At 36.8% G+C, this 25,263-nt stretch overlaps 3 protein-coding genes across 6 annotated transcripts in view; 1 reads left to right on the plus strand and 2 right to left on the minus strand.

Annotated features, from left to right (window-relative positions):
- Nucleotides 1-388: 388 nt before the first annotated feature.
- Nucleotides 389-6,587, minus strand: LOC134825589 (uncharacterized). 2 transcript variants are annotated; one of them, XM_063837830.1, is made up of 10 exons: nt 5,696-6,587; nt 5,470-5,591; nt 5,117-5,243; nt 4,852-4,957; nt 4,409-4,678; nt 4,136-4,289; nt 3,668-3,761; nt 2,180-2,312; nt 1,037-1,161; nt 389-875 (listed from the first exon to the last, which is right to left on the minus strand). In XM_063837830.1, the coding sequence occupies exons 1-10, from the start codon at nt 5,913-5,915 to the stop codon at nt 496-498; spliced, it is 1,731 nt and encodes a 576-aa protein (XP_063693900.1). In that variant the 5' UTR covers nt 5,916-6,587; the 3' UTR covers nt 389-495. The 2 variants fall into 2 exon arrangements, with proteins under 2 accessions (XP_063693900.1, XP_063693902.1); XM_063837832.1 differs by having other exon boundaries at nt 389-866; nt 5,696-6,029.
- Nucleotides 6,588-12,523: 5,936 nt separating this feature from the next.
- The window catches only part of LOC134825613 (potassium voltage-gated channel subfamily C member 3-like), an 82,888-nt gene continuing 70,148 nt past the window's right edge, over nt 12,524-25,263 (plus strand). For all 3 annotated transcript variants that reach the window (XM_063837833.1, XM_063837835.1, XM_063837853.1), the window contains exon 1: nt 12,524-12,545. The gene's annotated coding sequence lies outside the window, so the exon portion shown is untranslated. The remainder of the gene's footprint in view (nt 12,546-25,263) is intronic.
- Nucleotides 14,835-23,823, minus strand: LOC134823360 (uncharacterized). Its single transcript, XM_063834831.1, has 4 exons — nt 22,421-23,823; nt 22,100-22,248; nt 21,535-21,710; nt 14,835-14,963 (listed from the first exon to the last, which is right to left on the minus strand). The coding sequence occupies exons 1-4, from the start codon at nt 23,821-23,823 to the stop codon at nt 14,835-14,837; spliced, it is 1,857 nt and encodes a 618-aa protein (XP_063690901.1).

The following is a 25,263-nucleotide window of genomic DNA, read 5'->3' on the forward strand; positions in this document are numbered from 1 at the left end:
AGGGTAAATATTGCTACCATTATAATTATATCTAACTTTCGTCACACGAATCAGTCCTCTCCATTGACTTTGATAGCACCAGTTGTTCAGAACTCAAAATTTACGATACTGTTTTGTGCTTGATTTAAAAGCTTAGGATCATGATATCGGCCTACATAATTTAAACATTACGTATGTACTTGCAGTACAACTAGTACATAACCATAATATTAATGCCAATGGATCTTGAATATCATTACTGGAGCGCGTAAATTGGGGTATGTACTAATACTATATATCAATAATAATATCGATGCCAATATTAATATGATTAATTTCATTAACTTCAAATACTTTCTGCAGAACTTTAAATGGACTGAGTCTGACTCTGAGGTCTTCATAACCAATATCCAAATTACTTAAACTTTCTTGCGACTCTGCATCATCGTTTCAATTACTAATAGTAATACAATTTTCTAAATCGTGAATCGGCTATAATTCCGCCATGGTAACGTATCAAGAAGCAGTTGACCCCATTTTTCTTCTCAACGACCCCATTCCTTTCCTATTCCTATTGTTCTTATTGTCCAAATTAAAGGCATCCAGAAGATGCTTATCTTTTGCAACCAGTCTCTTTAACCTCTGAACGAAATGTTCGCAGCTAGGATGCTGGTTTTGTTCCATAACTTGAATCCACTCCCTGGCCTGGAGAGGTTGTTTCATTTTCATTAGAGTGTCCGCTAGTTTCACAACCAAGTTCACGTAGTCCTCCTCCGTTTCTCCTCCGTTGTCACGATACAATCGGAGGTAGTTGGCTCCCTGTTCCGCGTTCTTCTGGTCGATGTAACACACTGCCAACCGGAAGTAGGTCATCACTTTCTCTCCTCCTGCAGATGCTGGGGTGTTATTTGTTAGAATCTCAATTATCAATATCATGACATCAATTTGGTGCCCGATATGAGTACCGGAGCATTTAATTGAAAGTCTGATAACATCCTCGCAATTCAAGAAGGAGCTTAGCAACCACCATTTTATAATTTCTAATCCTAAAACTAACCAGAACATCTGCGGAGAGCCTCGTGTAGGTAGACAATAGCTAGATCTATCTTATGACAGAGCACCAGAACCTCCGTCAACAACATCAGCTGGGAAACGTCAAACGGGTCCAAAATACAAGCACACCTGAAAGTAAGAGTTGAAGTCAAACTACATTATATTATGTACTATGAATTAACTAAACTGTGCTAATTATAGGATATAATCATCAACTTTACTCCTACTGGAGCGCATCACAACCTTTAAAAGCTTAACTCTCAAGCTACTTTCTGCTACGATCTATTTAAGGTCTGTTCTAGGTCTTCTTCTGACTTCAAATTTGTTACGAAGGAATGAAATTGGAATTTCAGATTGTAATGTGTATCTGAGAAACTTTATTCACGGTGGAATTCTATGGAGCTGTGTCGGCCTTCTTGGATGGTGCCGCATTGGCAAGCCGCTTTAGGCAAACCATTTGCATACAATATCTTTTCCGCAGAATCGAAGTACAACATCTCACTATACTCTTTCATAATACTCAAGTCACAAGTGTACACATGCATGGCTCGAATTTAAGAGCAGGATACTTTAGCTTGGCCACTCCCTCTTTCAAAATGGAATGAGACATCAGAATTAAACAATCTGATACTCATGAACTGGTCACTGTTATAGCTGATTCGCAGAATTTAAAAATTTACAGTCCAAATAATCATAATGGTAGTAACCGTTTGATTATACTCGATGGGACTGGGAGCCTGTCACGATATTGTGCAATTTAAAGCTGTCATAATTTACTGGTTTACAGTCAGCTGAGCTTACAATGTTTCTACAACTTTTAAGAAATAGATTCCACCAAGTTCAAAACTGTTCATACACGGAAAACTACGTAAATCTATCATATTTTTCAATCTTATGAACAATTTAAGACAAATTATAACTTTTGTTCAGTCGAATTCTAGTCTCGAACGTAATTTCACTTAGATTTGATAGCGAAACTAGCGACGAGCCGGAAACTATAAACCGTCCGAACAGGACAGGTGTCAGACAAGGATCAGTCATGGAATGATTTGAGACAAGGGAGACCCACCAACCAGGACTAATAACTGGATTATACACGTGAATGAAGTAACCATGAAACTGGAATCAGTGCGATGTGCATTATTACCTCACGTTCTCGAACATTTCCATGATTTTTGGATCTATAGCTCCGTCCTCCTCGTTTAGATCTGACCCGTAGTCCGTGAAAACCTCGGATTCTTTGGGGGAACCTTTCCTCATTGCGGACATTTTCGATCGACCTAAAATATCGTTGTTATTGTTATGCATTTTCGCTTCTATATTCTATGCTATTTTGCAGAATTAGTTGAGTTCTAAGGTATCACAGAGCATTAATATCGTGGTTTAACTTTAATTGCTTACTGGCGTCATCACTTATTATAAATATTCTCGGTCACTAACTAATGTGGGTTTTGTGCGTGGTTGGTAGTCAACAATAACATTAATTACGATCTAGATCTCTCGAGTTCATGCAATGTTCATTAACAATAACTAACATCAGACAACAACAACACAGCTCCCTTCAAGGAAAAGGCTGTGTCACGTCTGTGTCAGGTCATTTGCTGACAGACAAAGGTAATTTAACGAGTCACCACTATAACCCACAAAAATAGTGCGGTATAATTAATGGATATAATATTTACGGATGTTTGTGCTGCGATAAAGGCTTCTAATATAGTTGTTGACTGGAAGGCATACTATTCAAGTATTCACTAGCTATTCTGGCGGGTGGGTCGTCCAGATAAATGTTTCGCCTTAATTGTAATATAGACCGTTGCACTTTGAAGATACCGAAAGTTAAACCGAAAATTTTAATGCACAGGGTAATTATTTGACCGTTATTTTATCATTTGCTGCATTATATTAACCTCTCATCGAATTAATACAATTTTTTAATACTAAAGGTGTATCACCAAACAAGTTTTTAAACTTGCGGTGCAGACATTTGTTTACAAAGGGTAATTCGTTCCATTATCCCCATTACTTATTTATTATCCCGAATATCGATAATTTCTCAATATCATCGAATAAATAAGTATTATTTTCAATTGTTTAGATGGAGGTGGTGTTAGTGAGTCTGGGAGTAGAACTATTACTTGTAATACGTATACCCCCAGAACTTGTACCACTTAACCATGCTTTTAGTATTTATACAATATGGACTACAACTTTTACCCTACAAATGCCTCATGATAATAATGTCGTATATTTTTAATTCTCTTTGCTGTATTGTATAATGTACTATTTGTAAAAGTTTCAAATCAAATCAAATCATTACCGAAGGTGTACTGACCAAAACAATTTCTAAAACTTAATGGGGAAATTTAGGTATTATCAGTTTGCACTTTGCAGTATCGTTTCATTCATTTACTGTTTTTGTTAGTTTGATCTTCGTCCGAATATTCCCGAAAAAACCCATCTCGAGATTTTGGGTTTTTTTGTATCCTTCAATATATTTATTTTTACTGTCACAACACTCTCACATCGAGTTCAAGACACCAACCTGTCCCACTGAGTGCAGGATCCTCTCACTCATTATTATAAATATTTCGTTCGTATTAATTGATGGTTTAGCACAGTCGGACAAGGTACCAACCTGAGTAGCAACTAGCTTGGTCTATACTCCGTACTGGAAGCAAAAGAGCTGAACTCTGGTGTTTCGACTCGTGTCTCGTCTCTTCTAAGATTATCTGAGCAAGATAAAGGTTCGCTTTGACATTAGATTGTTATATTCTCAAATGTTAATGATTTGTTTGTTTATATATAAGGTATATATAGTGAATATACCTTTCAAGCAATTACAGTAATTATCTGGTTTTTCAAGACATGCATTTATCACAAACAGGCAAATAAAATTCATCATATCTTACAATAAACGAACATTTAATTAATAATTCTGAAGCGAATCGTAACTACTACTGTAATGCCTGGACGTATATAAAGGCACATAGGTATTGAAAACCAATTTTTGGGGCACAAAAACAAAATTTAAGGATCATAACACGTACAACCTAGCTAATAAGATGAGGTCCTTATTAAACTAATACTTAATAAGGTAGGTTACCTGAGGACCGTTAGGAGAGAGCTGAGTATCGTCTCCAGCGGAGGAAACAGCCTGGTTATCTAACAGACTCTGCTCCACCTCCCTCTCGTATATCTTCTTCTGGCACAGGGCCATCAGGTGGTGAGCTGCTGCTGACACGTGTCTCTGTAGGCTCCTGAGCAGGGGTCACGTGTCATGTGGTGGTCACGTGTGTAATTAATGATCATTGAGGACTGCTAAACCACGTGGTCCCTATTCCCCTAATGAGCCAGTAACGCTAGAGAAACTACAAACCTCTTAGCAATATCCATAGCGGCTTGATAAAACTGCAGGTTGTACAGTTCTTTTGCAATAAACAGACGAATTAGCGGACAACTTGACCCCTTATCAAAACTCTGCAGCTTGTCCTCCAGAACTGCTGTCTTTTCTCGGGGTAGAAAAGCTGACTTGGTTTCAATGATCCAGATAAGGTATTCTACAACTGGAATGCTGGGTTTTGACTCTGATACGAAGTTTAGGGAGGAACTGTGGAAGTTGACATCTTTTGGGAAATGATAGGTTATCCTGAGAGGATATTTTGTGTGAAGGTTTTTAGAGCATCTCAAAATTTACATCGTGAAATATAATCTGTACTTAGATGTGCCCAAGAATAATTTAATAACTTAAAATCAGTTACAGCCATCCGAGGGTATATTAAGTTAATTTAAAATGAAATATACCTATTAATAACTAGTTACCCGTCTGCGAGATAAGAGAAGAGACTGTAGTAAAACCGAGATAAGACACACCCAGGGTAGATAGAAAGAGCTGTAGTCAGGTGATACATTGTCGCTTGACGGAGCCCTGGGGAGGGGTTATTCGGTAAATTGGACAAGGATTGTCGCTGTTTTGGTCAATAATTGCATATGGTGGTGTGTTATATCATAAAAAGCTGCTCTTACAAAAAGTGTCTACGAAAAGATGAAGGAAGTCTTGAAGATGTCCATAAATTGAGGCTCATACCCGAGTAGAAGTAGAAGAAAGCTATGTCAAGATGCGCCAGTGCGATGTATTTTCTCTTTACAATGTGATGCTTCTTCAACCAGATATTAATACGATTTTCCAAATCATTTTTCTCTTCTCTCCTCCCCTAAGAAATGAAGAATCTAGTCTAGTTTTACTCTTACAGTCATACATGTCACATCCGGATATAAACAAATTCTTACACGTTTTAATACATTTAAATAAGTTTAAATACCACTTAGTTTAAAACATTTGTCACCTTCCTCCATGTCATTGACATGGCCCGACAATAAATTTTGTCCTTAAAAGTGTCTGATATTCTCACGGTAGCACACAAATGTTAAAACACTGACCGCTTGTTCTGCCTGGTGCGCTAAGTCGGATGTAGCGACTATGTTAAACGGATCCAGTCGGAGCACCGTCCTGTAGTATTCAGTAGATTCTGCTTCCGATCCTTTTAAGTGAGCTATGTAACCTGGGGAAAATCTTTGATAGACCAGGGTGCAAAACAAGCTACGCAAGAACCAATGAATTTCTAACAAACTCTTTCGATAGGATTAAATTCTAATTTCTAATCACCAAGTAAATTCCAAACGGGAGATTGAAACTCAGCAGGGAGGGCGGGTAACAAGAAGTTTACTCTGTGAACTATTGATGTGATCTGCTCGTCAGAGAGCCTCAAGTTTATCCCAAAGTGGGAGGGGTACCCATGTAACCCGGGAAACTTGTCCACTTTGGCGCTGTCAGTGTCCTTCGAAAAGAGTAAATCAAGCGAGCGGCTGCTGTCCACTTTGAACATATTATCAAACCAATGGTAGCTACTAATGGAGTTTGTTGTTATGTTGGTTTGAGAAGAGGGACTCACGGTTCCACTCAAAATGCAATCATCGATAATGGTTCGAGGATTTTAAGCTTTTAAGTAGGGACCGAAATGTATTCCATGCGAATTGCGAGGTTCATCAATTCGAGCCAGTGCCACAAAAGTAGGCCCAAAGTAAATTGGATAAGCAGATTGAAAGTAACTATAATTATATGCATGCTTCATCAAGCAATTCAAAGAGCAACAGCATGATTACGACAACAAAATTACTCCTAATTTATAATTTTAAAGCATAACAAGCTCAATTGTTGCCAGCCTACATTTAATAATATCCACACCTGCACAGTTGCAGATATTGCCAACATATTATAATCGATAGAACAATTACGCAAGATCCGTATCGTAACATCAGCAGAGCATTAATGAGCAACAAACTTATTAAAAAGCAATCGAAAACATTTCAAGCTGCCAAACAGGATTCCAGCCTGGTCACATGGTCGTACTTGCGAACAGTCGGAGAATGCTTCACATGTTAACAGGTGTACGAGCTGAACTGCTGAAGAGTGCGGTAAAGCTTGTTATCGAGAGTTGCGTTCTTATCAGGTGCTCCAATACAAGGAGGATGTCTCCAGAGAGTTCCGCGTGTAGTTGACTAAGGAAATGCGACCACAGTTCGTTTAGCGAGCCGTGTCACTAGCAGCGACAACGTTTTAATTTTAAACACTAAACCGAGAGTGCTTGCTGGATCTTTTCGATTTTCGACGTATATGTCAAGTGGCATTCAATAAACATTTGTTCTGATTGAGCGCTGTATTTCTTTTTAAAAGATCAAAGTTTTATGCACATTTTATATATTTTATACTCAGCATGAGTTAAACTTTGCACTACAAATTTAATAATACAACAGAGAGTAACACAAGATAAAACGACGATTTGAGGTTGGTAAAGTATAAACAAGAGAAGAGAAGCGTGATCATGATGGAACAACTCAGCTAGAAGACAAGATTAGGTCTGACATGAATGATACCCCCGTTACCATGGCTACAAATTAAGCAACACTTCGTTAAAATTATGAGCAGAGCCTTGATCTTAGAATGACAAATGAAAATTCATTTAACTCATGAACATGTACGGATTTTCATTTCATTCATGCGAAAGATAATCCGTTGAAGCAGGGCCAGAGGAATTCAGCAGGGCCGAAGGAATTCAATCTAATTGATAAATTATCAAAAGGAGATTATATGAATTGGAACGGCTGACGTCAAGACGAAACAGGGATCCAATAAAAAGAGACAATTGGCGACAAACAATTTGATCAATTGATATAAAAGTAGAGGACCGTACCATTACTGAGTTGATATCACATTACTGCCAGGGACCAGGGGGAGAGTTAACCAACTTTACTAGAATTAGTGAACAGTTGGACTACCATTTTGGAGACCATGGTGATTGGTGATTGGGGGTGTACCATGTGACTTGGGGGAATTGGTTGAAATTGAATTGTTTTGGGGTGTAAATTTTACAAAAATGTTGAACTGTGCCGTGGTCGAGTGGTCCCGTTGAGGTGCAAAAGAATGCTGGTAAAACACATAAAAGTTCCTTTTCGAGAAAATTCTTATGATAATAGAATTCATTCTGGAACATTCGTACTTTCAAGTTTCAACCAGAATTGTAATTCTTGGTGCGAGGTAGACACTCGATTTCCATTGTTCGTCAAATTTGACTACGGCAAGTATGCACGTATGGGAAATTTGGTAAACTGTCGACAAACAATTAATTTTGCTTTTGGTGTATATTGCTGAAGTAAAAGCTAGCAGAAAGATGATTAAGTAAAAGTAAAGGTTAAATCAATTTCAAAATTTCATTATCATGGTTATTTTATCTTTTTTCATTAAGAAATTGGTTCATTTGATTCAATTTGACATCTTGTGATCTTGTGACCTGTGAGACCTGTGAGAATAATTTCACCTGGTCACTACTCACTATTAGTATTCTAAATTAATCATCTTACCTCTCAAATAATATCTCCAGAAATCGTGATCAACATAATATTCATATTATTGTGGGATATCGCGTCTCCTTGTCTCGTTGTTTCTGGACAGCTCCTTTTGTCCCAGGCACTGGTCGTTTTTGTTTTCCTCCATTACTCTATATCTAGCATGTATCTGGTATCTAGCGTGTATCTGAAAATGGAGAGTCGTTGTATAAAGGCTAGAATAGGATAATACAATTGTTGCATATTCGAGCATATTATCGTTTGTACAATATGTTATAGTATATCTTGTCTATGCATCTTCATTTGATATTTAATTCATGCCTCATGATCCTGTAACAAACTCGGTGAACTTAAATTATACAGACTAGTCGTATACAGGCAAAAAGCACCTAATTAATAATTGATTATGTACTAAAATACTGTTATTTATTACTAATTATTACTAATTAGTTACATTACTTAGGTATACTATTGTCACATGAACAGTGTGGGGGCCAAATTCTAAATATTTTTTTGGCACTTCGCGCCAAAGCCTGAATTTCGCGATTTTTCACGTTTGCTGCGACAAATCGCGATTTTGTCAGATCCTTGCCTCGCGATTTTTTCAGTTCTCCGTGTCAAATTGCGCATTTTCCTTTTAATCTGAGAACGAAATTCGCGCATTTTCATTCAAGTTCAAATCTGTGAGCCAAATATCACGTTTTCTATAATTAGTGTATGAAACCAATCACATCCACAACCTTGCAAATGTCGGTGACGGTACGGACTTCGAAAACCGAAAAAAAAACTTTGAAAAATTTTGACTTAGAAAATTTTCGGTCCGAGTCATTCTCGATACGTACCTAGCTCTGAAAGCAGAGCTCCCGCTTCTGAGCTCGTATTATGAAGGGGAGGCCTGCCTTCCGAGATCGCATTACAAAGGGGAACCCTCGAGTCCAAAATCGTATTTCGAAGGGTAGGTGCGGACTTCGAAAACCGAAAAACATATTTTCGGCTCATAATGATCAGGGTAGCATAAAAAATGAACAATAGTAGTTACCAGAAAAACTTAGAAAAATGTTGACTTACAAATTTTCGGTTAAAAAAACCGAAAAAATATATTTTTCCCAAAAATGTTTAGAAACCTAAATAAAAAAGTTGGCCCTTCTTGGCCCCTTGCCCAGATTTTATGGGGGGGGGGGGGGGGGGGGGGGGGGGGTTTGATGCTAATTGCTAGTCTGAAAACATTTTTGCACTTGGTGGGTAGGAACACCGGAGCATGGCTTTCGACAGAAGTACTTAATGTAGACAATGAAAAAAGACAAACATTATGTATGAACGTGTATAAAAAGAGTAATATCGACGTATCGGCATTTTTGGCCCTTTTCTAAGATTTCATTTTGTCCACCTTAACTAGATCTGTCGAAAGCAGTGATGCTCCTTACCGAATATAGCAATATTACAGCAACTCACGCTCGACCTTTGTTTTCTGAGAAAACAGTTTTCAATGTTGCTCATTTGATTCATTTCATTAATTTTGAACTACGATGTTAACAAATTCAACATAACACTATTTTAGCAAATCCTGTTGCTTTTGTAAACTTTACGTCGGCGGTTGCCTGTAATGATTTACGACCAACATAGATATCAAGCACGCATTTAATGTGATGTATCGATTTTTAAACCAATGTTATTCTAATATCAGCTTTAAATATACTTCTGTTGCATTTTCTAGCTTCTAGTCGCTGCTCATGACCGATGGTTACACATCTATGATCTAGACTCTAGAGCTTGGTCAGAATCACGTTAAGATTTTAGTTAAAAGGTCATATTCTTATCAGAGCCGAGTACAATAGGTCGGACTGGTGGTTAAGGAGGACTGAGGAGGGGTAACAATCGTGTGAATTCTCCTTATATGTTTATGGATATCAGCAGGTAGCAAAACTAATTGTATCATTTGATTTGATTAATACGGCGGAGTAATAATCAGAATTCCTATAGACCACTTATCATGGTGCCGTGATATAACCGAAGGAGCACCAATCTTAGAATCATGGGGGAGTGCGTGACGTCATAAGGTGGAGCACCACTCTGAGGTGGAAGAGTGATCATAATCACGAGTAAGTTGGGTGGAGGTAGAGTTATAGTTCATAATAATCCTCTGCCTCATATTACAGAGTTGTCTGAAGATTATTAGCTAAGTTGTAGTGAACGGTACATCAAATATTGTGAGGCTACCCTCCAGGGGTGCTCGCATGTTCAAGAGCAATTTTAACTCAAACTTTGTGAGAGGTACTAAATACATTTCGCGTTTTTTTTCGATTACAAGCATAATTAACTTGTCCACTATGTGGACCGTCAATTGTGGCAGTCGGTTCTAATAAAACGTGAAAACCCAGAAATAAATACTCAATTGTCTGAGTCCGTAAATGAAGGTGATTGGATAAAATATACTTGGAAGTTAATGTAATATTGAATTTGAACTTATTAACCTAGATAATTTTTGATTACTCAGTTTTATGAAGGAGCTTAGGAGCTATCTTGGTAAAATGTTTGTAGTACTATGAGGAATTGTTCACGGCTTGTTGCGGTGTGGTTTCTTTTAGCTGTTATATTTTATGTTTCTTTTGGAAAACATTTGTGATCGTTGTTGGGTTTCAAGATGTTATAATTTTTTTATTTTATTTTATTTTATTTTTTATTTTATTTTTTTATTTTTATTTTTTTTGTTGTTGTTATATTTCGTAGTATTAATAGATTATTTTAAAATTGTATCTTTGCAGCTATGTAAGTTTTCAGTACGTCCTGTTTATGACAAAGGCATGTAGCCGAAACGTCGACAAAGAATTATGTTTTAACACACTGAGTGGAGACTCTCATTTCGTCAACTACAATTAAAAATAAATAATTAACTATGGTTAAAAGAAGATTATGTGCTTATTTTTATATGGCAAGATATTGTTGGGCCAATTATTCAACTACCACCTGAACTTCTCATAATTGAAACATACAAACTTACAAAGTTATAAGGATGAATAAAATACGTAGTAAATTTATTGTAGGTTTACAACCTACCGAGCTGTGTCTCGTTTCCACTTTGCCAGGTCTAATATCTGAAACAAAATATTTATCAGTATCATCCGTAGATAAGTTGGTGTTGTTTTAAATTTGGATAGATGAGTTTCGGTGCGTTCAACGGTTCAACATGGTGTTGCGAAGGAAAGTCCCGTGTTATTATAATGATGTCATAGTTGTGCAATGCGAATTATTGTGATTTATTATTGATTATTTTTAATCAGTTTATTCACCATTCTATAACATATCAGTAGCAGAACTCGGCGGGATTTTAATTGTAATAAGCGTTGCTTCTATGGGGCAAGTTACCACAAATGGGATTTTCTGACCGATCAATTAGCGATTTTAAGCGACAATCAGACAATCCCATTTGTGGTAACTTTTATGGTACTAAAGACCACCAGCGCCCAGTATTTGGATCGTGGGTGTCACAATTATAGTTAGTTGCGGCTAAAAATTTGAATTCAGCATCTCTGAAGATTTCCGTGGCCAGATTGAGATATTATTTAAAGCACTGCAAACACTGGTAAACACTGGTAAACACTGGTAAACACTGGTAAACACTGGTAAACACTGGTAAACACTGGTAAACACTGGTAAACACTGGTAAACACTGGTAAACACTGGTAAACACTGGTAAACACTGGTAAACACTGGTAAACACTGGTAAACACTGGTAAACACTGGTAATTACTAAACATAAGCATTATTTATTATTAAGGTACGATGTCACTACGCTTGGATAAGTTGTAGCAAAAATATGATTGTCAGAACTCTAGAATTTAGGTAGGCAGGTAAATATCAGGAATTAGTGCTACATTCAGTACTATAAGTATATTTAGTACTAATTTTAGTACTAAGTGTTTGCTACTATAGTATTTAGTGCTTTATACCCAGATTCTAGGTATCAGTCCAAACGTAACTATAAATAGCTGTTCTAAAGATCACAATTTGGTCGATTATAAAACATAACTCCCAAAGTAACGGCTTATTGGACACTGGTAATTGGTTAAAGTACGTTCTCATGGAAAACTTTCATTATTGTGTTAAATAATAAATATAATAAATAAACCATTGAAGATTAATTTCCCTGGACCTGGTTGATAATTTAAACTCGACCATATAATATGGTCGAGTTTAAATTATCAACACAGTCCAGGGAAATAAATTTTAAATGCGTTATATATATATATATTATATATATCATAAAGCGTTTATTGTTTGACTTTGTCCATCACATCTGGAGGGGGTTCCTGAAACCTATAAATGACACGATAGTTTGAAGTAACAGAAGCTTTCGAAAACATGTGTTAATAGTCTTCAGCTTAATATGATTTCCGAACACTACTAACTACAAAAGTACAGTGAAATTTAGCGAACATTTCAGTGGTTTCCGCCCGTTTCACATTTTTTCACTCCTATGGAATTTACACTTCCTGCATACTTCCAGAATTATTTTTAGTCTTGGCTTTTTAGTTCTGCGAAATTCAATAATTATTCTCTGATTTAAGCCCTGGCAGTTTTAATACTTTCAACACTACTATATAACAAATAATTTGAGTTCAGGGATGGCAAGTAACAATGTACCCGAGAGGGTGTCGATACGAAAAAAACGTGGAGTCAAGACGAGTCCCCCTAAGGATTCATCTTCTGATAATGTCCCAGTGCCAGAGGAAAAATACTGCCAATGTGATGTTTACATGTCAGAAGAACTATCAGTTGAATGTGAAGCTTGCCAATTATTTTGGCACCTGAGTTGTGTTGGTTTATCTGGCCTTAAAAACGAGATGTTACTGAATCTTACAAACTGGAAGTGCCCATACTGTTTTGTGGCGCCTCATACCTCAGCTGACACTAAGGAAAACGGGGCTGTCAGGGCTATTATTAAAGAGGAACTCCAACATTTGACCCCAGCCCTGACTAACTCTATTAAGGGGGCCGGGGGGGGGGGGGGGGGGGGGTCTTCATCAAAATTCTCTCGAAATTGACTTTGTAGTTGTTTCTGATGGAGGGGAGTGATATCTATCAGCTGTTTTTGGTCCCATGGAAAAATATTGTTTCTAGCCGAAATTATTGCCGGTCAAAGGTCAGCGCTTATGTGTAATTGTATTGCGCGAGCGATTTTCAATCGCGCGCCCTGAAAATCGAGTCTATAAATCTATCTTCTCCTACATTTTTTGAGCAATCACCCTGAAACTTTCAGGATATGTTCTAAGGACCATTTAGAAGAGATTGTCGGGCCAGAATTTTGAGATAGGCCTTAGAAATTTTTTTATTCAATTTTGAAAATCTTGGACCTGAAAAAATCGTCAAAATACGAGGTCCAAGATTTTCAAAATCGAATAAAAAATTTTCTAAAGCCTATCTCAAAATTCTGGCCCGACAATCTCTTCTAAATGGTCCTTAGAACATATCCTGAAAGTTTCAGGGTGATTGCTCAAAAAATGTAGGAGAAGATAGATTTTTAGACTCGATTTTCAGGGCGCGCGATTGAAAATTGCTCGCGCAATACAATTACACATAAGCGCTGACCTTTGACCGGCAATAATTTCGGCTAGAAACAATATTTTTCCATGGGACCAAAAACAGCTGATAGATATCACTCCCCTCCATCAGAAACAACTACAAAGTCAATTTCGAGAGAATTTTGATGAAGACCCCCCCGGCCCCCTTAAGGAAGCTATTAAAGGAAGTGCAGAGAAAACAGTTGATAAAGCTGTTCGTCTCTATTCTGAGGTAACAGCACAAACCCAGAAGAAGGTTCTCGATGACATGAGTCGTGAACAAGCTTCTGAAACTGTTATTTCGGAAGTGCAAATGAAGATGCACACTGATACATTTGAGCGAAACAAACGAAAACTCAATCTGTGTGTGCTCAAGGTTCCAGAGAGCAAAAAGACTACCTCTAAGCAACGCCAGGAGGACGACTCCAAGTTCTGCAGGGAGACCCTAAAGATTAAGAAGGACGACATGATAAGTTGCCATCGCTCTGGCAAGCTTGATGCTGACAAGCCAGATCACCGTCGCCCGCTCATCATCCAGACACGAGATGAAGAGTCAGTAAATTTCTACGCTGACCATGGTAAGGGCTGGAAAGAGTCAACTTATTGGATCAACTTGGACCTCTGCAAGGCAGACAGAGATATTCGTTTTTTAGCCAGAAAGGAGAGGAAGAAGAGGCAGGAGGAAGCGAAGAAAAGAGAGACAGAGAAGACGAAGGAGGAAGCAAAGAAAAGAGAGCCAGAGAAGACAGAGGACAAAGCGGAGGCCGCAGTGCCCAGCCGTTAAATATTTTTTATACCAATGCTAACGGCCTATTTAATAAAATTGATGAACTAAAATGTATTTTATCAATGTATAAATCTATTGAGGTAATTTGTGTAACAGAAACTCATTTTAGTAGTGATATATTAGATGCCGAAATTTATATTGAAGGATTTAGTATGTTTAGAAAAGATAGAGATTTTAGAATTGACAATTCCACTGGCAGTATAAGTGGTGGAGGAGGCTCTATAATTTACGTTAAAAACTGTTGTAATGCTTCACTAGTGAACTCTTTTTTAAAGGCACCGGATTCTTTAGCTGTTAATATCAACACATCAGGTGGACTGATTAGTATTTGTTGTATTTACAGATCCACTTCATTGAATTTAGAACAGAATAATGCGTTAATATCTTGTATCAAGAGCATCTGTAGTGAAAGGAATGATTTTGAAACACTCCTTTTAGGAGATTTTAATTTACCAAATGTTTTATGGGAAACTGGTAGCATAAATAGTAATATTGCTAGCAAGAACCAGTTTTTAGTTACTCAACAGAAATTCATGGATGTTTTCAATGACAGTGGTTTAACTTGGTATTTCACCAACGAGACAACTAGAAGACGGCTTGTGAAGGATACTCTCCAGGAGAGTCTTCTTGATCAGGTCCTGTATACAAATGATGCTCTTGTCAACGGTTGTAAGATCGTTTCTCCGCTTGGTAAGAGTGATCATGTTGGGATACTTGTCGAACTAGTTGTTTCGCCGGATACTAGCAAATGTTTAAAAGAGAAGATTATCAAACCTATATGGGGTAAGATTTCCTCTGAAGAGTTATTAAATTTTAGTTTGAAAAATATCGACTGGGATTATAGTTCTACCAATGATGTTCAAGATATGTGGGCTGAATTACATGGTAAACTGGAGACTGTTGCTGCAGCTGTTCCGACTGCTTCGGTTTATCTCGACAACAGACCTGTCAAGTTGCCATGGAGTACATCTGCACTTAAACGAATGAGAAAGAATAAAGATAAAGCATGGGCTGAGTTTGATATTAATCCATCTGATGTTAATTTTAGTTATGCAAGTAGCAAACAACATACTTATGAATTAGCAGAAATTAAAGCTAAAGTTAATTATGAAAAGAAAATTACATCTAATCTGAAGCAGAATTGTAAGTCTTTTTACTCTTATTTACGAAATAAACGTCAAGTTAAGTCTAGTGTGGTTTCTTTAGATAGAGGAGATGGTACACGCACAGATAGTTCGACTGAGTCAGCTGAGGTACTCGCAAGTGCCTTTAGCTCTGTTTTTGTGCGTGAACCACCTGGCCCTCTCCCTAAAACTGAGAATTTAAGACCTGACAATGAGAGTATTGATGATATTGATGATATGGAAGTCAACAGTTCTGATATAAAAAAGCAACTTTTAAAGCTTAACATTTTTAAGAGTTCTGGTCCGGATGGTGTTCATCCGAAGTTGTTGAAATCGCTAGCTTATGACAACAATTTTGTTGAAGCAATAACTAAATTATTTCAAAAGTGTTCAGATACAGGATCTTTACCTGCAGTGTGGAAATCTGCATCTGTTGTAGCATTGTTTAAAAAGGGTATGAAATCGGACCCCTTAAATTATAGACCAGTTTCATTAACTTGTATTTTGTGCAAAGTGTATGAAAAGTTGGTGAGAGCACATGTTTTAAATTTTCTAGAACATCGAATTTCGAAGCATCAGCATGGATTTGTTAAGGGTAAATCGTGTTTATCTAATCTTTTAGAGACATTTGATGACATTCTTGACATTTTAGATGAAGGTGCCCCGGTTGATCTTCTATACTTTGATTTTAGTAAGGCGTTCGACACAGTCCCCCACTTTAGACTTCTGTCTAAATTGGAAGGCTTTGGTGTCAAAGGAAAGGTTTTAGATGTTATTAAAGATTTTCTGACAGACAGGACTATGAGGGTTTCTGTAGAAGGACAATGGTCCGAGGTTAAACATGTTTTATCTGGTGTTCCTCAGGGGTCAGTTCTAGGCCCTCTCCTATTCATTCTGTATATTAATGATTTGCCTGACATTGTAAAAAATAAGATAAAGTTATTTGCTGATGATCTTAAATTAATTGGTAATGCAGCTAACCACGGTAGTGTTGCTGAAGATATCGAAGAATTAGAAGTTTGGGAAAGTATTTGGCTTTTACAATTTAATCCTGCCAAGTGCAAAGTAGTGCACATTAATTTTAACAACAATCCTAATTTAAATTATAAGGTAAATGGTATAGAACTTGAAGTATCTGATCAGGAAAAAGATTTGGGGGTTATTACCCATAGCTCCCTGCTTTGGAACGAACAGATCAAAGCATGTATCGCTAAGGCAAATCGTATGATTTGTTGGATTGTAAGGAATTTAGTTATTAGAGAAAAGGTTGTTATGATTGCTATATATAAAGCTTTAATAAGACCTCATCTTGAGTATTGTGTCCAATTGTGGAATCCACCTGCGGCTCATGGAAGTTGGGGGACTGTTTTGGAGCTGGAGAGCGTCCAGAGGCGGTTTACCCGTCTGATTGATGAGGTGGGTACTCTTCCTTACAGCCGTAGACTGGAAATCCTCAATTTGACAACGCTGGCAGAGCGGCGAATACGTGGGGACCTTATTGAAGCTTTTAAGGTTATTAATGCTATGACTGATTATGGTTCAGACTTGTTCAGACCAAGCAGATCAGGTCTTAATCTGGTTTCATCCAATAGATGTAGTAAAAGTGTGACAAAGGTCAAGAATATCCAGAAGTCTTTTCTCCCGGAGCGAGTTATTCCATATTGGAACAAACTCCCTCCGGACGTCAAGAACTCTGTGACAGTTTTAGGTTTTAAAATTAAATTAGAAGGATATAAGATAGATATGATTTCTAAAAGTATTACAAATGATTGCTTTTTTTGGAATGTTTCTAATGAAGTTTTAGTAAGAATTGAGGGAGCCAGTTATGTCAGTAATAAAGAGAAACATAACAATTATCTTTGGTTCCATCCTTATGTGGCAAAGAAGCGTTTTATAAATCTTTATTCCACTGGGAAGTTTTTAAAATAGGATAATGTTTTTGATGAAATTGTTTTTAAATATTGTATTTGATAATTAATTAATGTTAGTGGGGAAATATTTATTATATATTTTTTCACACAGTGCGATGATAGTTTGTAGACATGTGTGATGATGTGATGTCATAAATTTTACTTTACTTTACTTTACTAGTGTCAATAAGGGTACCTTAAGATATATCCTCGAATTAGTCTGATTAAATTAAGGTATAGTTTGTCCCATTTAACGAGCTAAAATAACGATTCTACACTTCTTTTGTTCGAAATTACTAATTTTCTTTGTTTTCCGAGTAAGGCCGAGACTATGTGACTGGGTAAAAAGGTCACATTACAGGGTAAAACGTGACAATCATACTCAATTTTTTGTTCATAACTGCTTCAGATTTTATAGCAGTCCCAAATACCGATATCTGGTATATTCTTATATTGCTGCATTCCAGATTCCTCATCGCAGCCAGAGCCAATTCTGGAAGCACTATAATAAGGCTACATGACATTGACTCGTAAACGATACTTTCATAGGAATACATCATTTTTGACGTATTCGTGTGTACCAACAATTTTAGGTTAAGCTGAATATGTCGTATTCGGGATTTGTGAAAACCTGAAAAATTTCAAATTTGACGAATAGAGTATTTAAATTCTGATTACGTCATCATGAAAGGAATTAGGTCAATTAATTGGAAAACTTTATAAATCGGTTGAATTATATTTATTGAATGGTGCTCACGTTTCCAGAGCAGTATGTTTACTAAGAACTATCCTAATTCTAAACTATTCACATATTAACTACTAGGTTTGAATATTATATTACGTGAATATTTCTTTTTGTGAATTGTTCATTATAGAACCGCCGGCACCTTCCAGAATCCGGATCAACAACAACATTCCACCCGATAATTAGCGATACTATGAATGTTGAAAATTTAGACTGTCATATACTAATTATGCAATAGTATTAGTAACTTATGTTTTATCTGAGGATCTAAGGCTTACGTGTCCATAAACACGATCGAAGATAATATGGCGAAGTGACAGGCTGAGCGCCGCCCAGTAAATTATATTTAAGCTTAAAAGAATAAACTATAATAAATTATTCCATATACTTGGTTATTTACGGTTGATGAACAGTTGGAATTCGTTCTTTCGCAATAGCTTTCTAATCGCATAGTCGTTGCCTAACCGTGAGCGGACTATTTTAAGCAGAGTTCAAATTAAATGAATGGATTCTTTAGCAATTCTCTTTAAGACATCAACCATCTTTTGTCCACTAATCACAATCTTTAGAGTGCCCAACTTTCACAAACGTTCTGAAATATTCAGAAACGAGCCAATCACTCAAATTGAAGCTTTCTACCCCTCGACTGCAAGTCAAAGCTTTTGTTTATAATATCATAACAATACTTATACAGTTAATTCAAATGTGTTTGACTAAGGATTTGGTAAATTTCGTTTTATACTCTGAAGAAAGATCAGTTTAATGAACTCCTAATTTCCATGATGTCGATTGGGCGGGTCAGGTTTTAGTATGTAGTATCTACTCGTACTATTAATATTCAATTTAAATTTCTTACTAGAAGATATTACTTATTAAAGCCTAATGGGGACTAATCAGGAACTCTTAACCTAAGATTTTAATTCATCTTTATAAGCAAGTTAGAGAAGGTTTGTGCCTGGTATAACTCAAAACCTGACTGTCCAAAATATAAAATGTCAGATTACACTTATCAATTAAAGTAATCCACAACTTTCCAGCTATGCAATTGTATATCATAGACATTTGATAAAGTAAAGTCAAAATAATTAAAATTTTGTTAAATTTAATTCAAGTAAAGTCAATATATTCAAGAATATGAAATGTCTTACTTTTTGTAATCTCACTTTTTGTAATCCTACTTTTTATAACTAAAATTTGATCATATTCTTTGAGCATCTCAGGTAAACTTTAAGTTTTTACAGGACGATAAACTCTAGACCATAGACACCAACTAACTATAACTACTTTTGTTTTTCGTACTGTTGATTTGACATGCACCAACCATTCTCAATTTTAAAGTAATATTGATATATGTATTACAGTTATATCCGCGATAAAAAAACATAATACGACGATTCAATTTCAATAATATAATATAACACGACGAATTAAATGAAATTAAATTTGATCCGCAGCTTCTAGCTTCTACTTTGCAGAATTTAATCGCAGATTGCGCACTCTTCCATAATCACAAGTTCTCCCCTGGATATGTGACACTATGCAGCAGCCTTACTTATAGTATCCTACTTAACAAGATGATATTTAACAGTTTAACTGAATGATAAGTATTTTTGGAAAAGAATTGTTGTGTTGGTGGCGTATTATATACTTTAAAACAATACCCATTCAGCTGTGCATAGTCGTGTTACAGGTTACAAATGACTCTAGTACACACTCCTTTCATACTAGTCTTCAGTTAAAAAAGAAGCTCGTAACTAATGAGCTGTATGTGACTCCAGGGAGCCGTGGTGAATACAGTCCTTATATGGGTATACGAGGAAAGTCTAACATTTAGCACGTGCACCAGCAGGACAATGAGATTTTGACCAGCACAATTATACTCACATTGAACGATATTGATCTACACTTGACAATACAAATACCAAGAATTGTGATATGCAGTCAGTTCCGTCGTAAAATAATAGTAAGCCATGCATATGCATGTTGGAATTTACCCGAATTTCTCAATAATGGATGTTGCCTGCTTTTGTATCGGTGGGGTTGTGGACCGGATGTGACCAGGATATGCCACGTTGGATTGTTGACTACATAGTTTGTTCCATAGCCCTTCATTTTTACTTTCCGTTGATTATTTGATTTTTCGATCATAACACAAGAGTAACTCTATTAAACAGATACACAAGTGAGATGATATTTAAATTTCTGAAGTGTTATCCTATAACTTCTGTAGCTGATAATATCTGTTTTCATCCTGTTGACAAATCTCACATGGTTGGTCTAAGACTAGAAACTAGTGATTATCATTCATTGCAAAAGCGGAGAGTGATAAAAGCTGTGCTTACCCGCCTATGTTTATTCCATTATTTACACGAATTGTGCAACATTTGGAAGAATTTTTTCAACCACGTACCGGCATACAGGTACAAGTCACATGACTGACTCGAGGCTCATTATGTAGTAGTAGAGTAAATTCCAATGTTATTATGTGATCCTAATTAAATTATCGCCAGGAAAAAGGCAGTTTAGAAGATAATGAGCATCACAATACCTTAATTCCTACACAATGCACATGTTGCTACCTTAAAGTTAAGAACGACAAATTTAGTCTACCATAAATTCAGTCAAACTTTTTACAAAAATTGTTGTAAACCAAATTTCATGTGACTAAATTTTTCGGCGACTAATTTTGAAGTACGACCAAAATTTTAGTAGAGCATTATTATTATTATAAAACAGGATCTTACCGACAAAAATGATTCTTAAAAATACCTTAATGCGGTAAACTGTACCCTTGAAAAAGATTTTCCCAACATCTGTTGCATGCAGCTATATCTCTAATTTCGTTCAATTCATGCAAGTTGTCCATTTGCAAATTTCTACTACTTAAATCACTTCTTAAAACCGATAACAAGTTCATTCTAGGTCTCCCCAATCTACCAATGAATAAATTATCTGATTCAATTGCAAAAGAGAGAGCCGTTTGGGCTGGGGTGTTCTCCATACTCCTGAGAATGTGTCCAAACATCTTCCACCGCTGGTGTTCAATACGCTTGGATAACTTTTCAACTTTGCACCGTTCATACAATGCTTTGTTGCTTATCATACCTTTAGGCCATTTGATGTTTAAAATGGACCTGAGGTGTCTACGATGGAGTGTGTCCATTTTCTCCATGGTTGCTTTCTTAGGACTCCAACTATTTGAGTTGTAAATCAATACAGATACAACTTGAGCATCATATAACCTCAGCTTTCTTTCAAGGGAAATTTTCTTACCGGACAACCATACTTTTCCAAAGTCCTTAAAAGCAATCTCAGCTAGGATTCTCCTTCTTTGAATGTCCTTCTCAGTGCAGAGTAAGGAACCTAGTGACTTGTTACTTCGCCATGGTTCGTTATTAGCTAATGGCTGACCGTTTGTGTCTTTATCAGATTTTTTCGCCAGGTAGAAGGTACTGAATTCAGTTTTACTTTCATTTACTTGGAGGTTCCAGCCTTTGAGAATCTCCTTCACTGTAGGAAGGAAAATTTTCAGTTTCTCGATGTCCTCGTCAGCAAAGTCACAATCGTCTGAATATTCCCACTCAGTTGGAAAACCTAGTTCTGATACTGGTGGGTTTGGTCTCCCGGATACAGCTCTGAGGTGGTGTAGGGCTGCTGCAAGAATAAGTGTGAATAGCTTTCCAGATAAACTGTCACCTTGAAAGGCTCCGAGTAAACTTTCAAACTCTTCCGATAGTGAGGAGTTAACACGAACTCTAAGGAGAGTATTCGATAGAAGGTATTGAACTAAGCGAATGTCGTCCTCCGAACAACAAGCATTTTGCTAAATGTCCATTTCTTCCTCATCACAACAGATATGAGCATTCTCTGAGCCCACACAATGTCAGAGCAGCTCCTACCTCTCTTGTAAGCACTCTACCATGGCATGGTGTAGTTGTCAATTCTACTCTCAACCCGTTTTAAGGCAATTTGAGTGAGCATCTTCCTCGATCCGTTTAACAGTGTAAGTGGTCTAAGGCTTGTGAGGGGACCTTAAGGTTTACCGGGCTTCTGTAGAGGAGTCACAATACCTTGTCCTATTGAACTTATGTATTTGTTCCCACTAAATGACTCATTAATTGCCTCAGCATACTTCTCAAAAGTGATTGGATGGGCGTACTTTATCAACTCATTCTGGAGATTATCTGGACCACTGGCACGGTTTGATTTGAGTTTACTTGCAGCAAGTTTAACTTCAACTGGTGTAATGGGGTTATCAAGTGGTTTTGGATCGCAGGTAAAAGGTTGCAGGCCAGCTTCAACTCCTTCTGTTAGTTGTTTTTCGAAGAAAGATTTCGCTGTGTTTGCTTTCCCTAAATCAGTACCAATAGTTGTTGTTGATATCATTGACCACTATGTTACCCGACTTTTTTATTCCAGCTAAAGATCTTGAAGCTTCAAACATCTTTCTAGCGTCGTCAGTGTTATTTATTTCTTCTGCTAGAGCGTCAGCCTTCATGTTATTTATTTGCACAAGTCTCTTAGAAATGCTATTCTGAATCATTCTAACTTCTCTCCTATCTCCACTAACATCACTACCACTTGGGGCTGATTTGATCTTTAGAGTCTGATCACGCTTTTTAGCAACTAATAAAGCTACTGTTAGATCACTGGAGAAATTTTGTTTAGAGGATTTCCCTTTCAGTGGTATAGTTTCTTCAGCACACGCACGTATGTCACTAAATAGTTCATTCATTTTCTCATTTGGGTCATCTGGATAAGTTTTACCCGATAACCTTTCAGCAATCGCACTTTGATATTTCTGTCTGAGTTCTTTATCCCTGTAGAGAGTTGAACAGTCAAACTGAGTGCTATCTGATTTTTTGGTTTTGTGAATGAGAACATGATTTTTCAGCATTAATCGAGTTACAACAGGTTTGTGATCAGATCGTAACTCAGCGCCTCCGTATGATCTGCTGTCCTTTATTAAAACCGTAGACCTCCTCCTGCAAAGCACATAGTCAAGTTGAGCGTATATAGGAGTATTTCTCTTAGTCCTGTGTTCACCAGTCCAAGTTAGTTTGTGCCTACTTGGATGATCAAACAAAGTATTGCATGCTGTTAGGTCTTCTTTAACCATAAATTCAAGCAAATGCTCCCCATTTTCATTTCTAGTCCCAATACCATGTCTACCTATCAAACCTTCCAGACCTAATTGTTCATCAACCCTAGTTCGTTTACCCAGCTTTGAGTTAAAATCTCCGCAGTGGAACATTTCCCATTTTGATGGAGTAGATGATACATTGTGTAAATCTCTATAGAACTGAGACAGTTTGTCAGGGTGTTGTTGAGCACGAAGAGATGTGAGACCATAACTGTTGATGATTCTGAAATTCTTATTACTACCACCCTTGAGAGGAAAACAAAAATCAATATACCCAACTCTATCAGAGATCTGTTTGAAAGTTGTGATGAAAGGTTGCAGTTTAGGGCTAATAACAAATCCAATACCCCCATGAAATTGTTCTTTCTGATCAAAAATTAACAGTCTGTAGTTGTTGTGAAGAATGATATCCACCTGATTAGTGCACTTAGTTTCTTGTAGTCCCACAATGTCCATACTGTACCTTTTGCAGTCATTACCCAGTAACTCCCTCTTCAAAAGTCGTTCAGACCGAGTGTCTGGACTACCCAAGCCCCTAACATTCCAAGAACAAACAGCGAAAACAAATAGCACAGCACACAGTGTTGATCCCATCTTGATTTTGGGCGTAGACTCTCCAGCCATAGCTGTATGTGGGTCGTCACTCCTACATTCTACCTAGTAGAGCATATATGAATTAAATTTTATTGAGCTTACATTCTTTATCATATGTTTATGATAAACAGTTAAATATTGCTAACTGTACACAGGTCCCTACTGCGTGTAATTTTAGGGTGTTTAATTTTTGTAAATTTTATGCTATGATATGTAACTAATGTATGTAATGTTGGCTCGCCGTTGGAATGTTCCCAGATCGAGAATATTCCTCCTTACCTAAATACGCGCGTATGGTGTAAGTTACAGGATCACGAGGTTGATAATTTTTCCACGTGACCGTTTGGCGCGCGGTTTGCACGTGGGCCCATGGGAAATTTCTGATACTGCATGTGTTCCGTTGTCTGTACTTAGTTCACTCCCCGTCTTTTTATTTGTTACTTCATACGTTTCTATACAGATTTGTACCTTGAGTTGTGCAGAGTCGTTACAATTTCCGATTTCATCATGAACTTCGACATACATTCTGCGAAATTGAAAAAAAACTAGCCTAATAATGGAAAAATCAAATAAATGGAATGGAAAATGGTCTCAAAAAGTCAAAAAATGCGACTAAAATTGTTGTAGACTAAAAATTTGCGAAATTTGTGCCCAAAATTTTGAACCAAATTGATTGGCCTTAAGGTATATATAAAGCGAGAATATATATCTATCTTATTATATATAAAGCGAGACGATATATATATATATATCTGTGCCATTTTACTGACACCACGGCATCAACTTTAACGCGACTTTCCGCAAAAACCGTAAAAGATATACAACTGGAACTTTTTTGGCTGGGTCAAATGCTTTAATGGCCTTCAAATCAGCATGAAAAAATAAAAAATTGGCCAAGGAATAATGATTTTAGAGCCGAAAATTTGGACCCCCAAGTGGTGTCAAAAACGCCAATTAAATAGGTAATAATTATTTTAGTATTTTGAGTCTTGACACCGTTTAGGGTTATATTATACGGGTTCCTGCTAGTTATATATAAAGCGAGACTATATATATCTGTGCCATTTTACTGACACCACGGCATAAACTTTAACGCGACTTTCCGCAAAAGCCAAAAACAGTAAAAGATATACAACTGAAACTTTTATGGCTGGGTCTAATGCTTTAATGGCCTCCAAATCAGCATGAAAAAATAAAATATAGGCCAAGGAATAATGATTTTAGATCCGAAAATTTGGACCCCCAAGAGGTGTCAAAAACGCCAATTAAATAGGTAATAATTATTTTAGTATCTTGAGTCTTGACACCGTTTAGGGTTATATTATACGGGTTCCTGCTAGTATATATAATATATATATATATACAAATTGAAACGACCGGTTGAGTCAGACAAATGTTTCAATCATGATACAAAACCATGGGCTAAACCATTTAGCTAAAATAAAAACTACAAAGCTAAAAGTTTGTTTC

The sequence above is a fragment of the Bolinopsis microptera genome, chromosome 1, assembly GCF_026151205.1.
Source record: "Bolinopsis microptera isolate Bmic1 chromosome 1, MBARI_Bmic_1.0, whole genome shotgun sequence".
NCBI classification, from domain to species: Eukaryota; Metazoa; Ctenophora; class Tentaculata; order Lobata; family Bolinopsidae; genus Bolinopsis; species Bolinopsis microptera.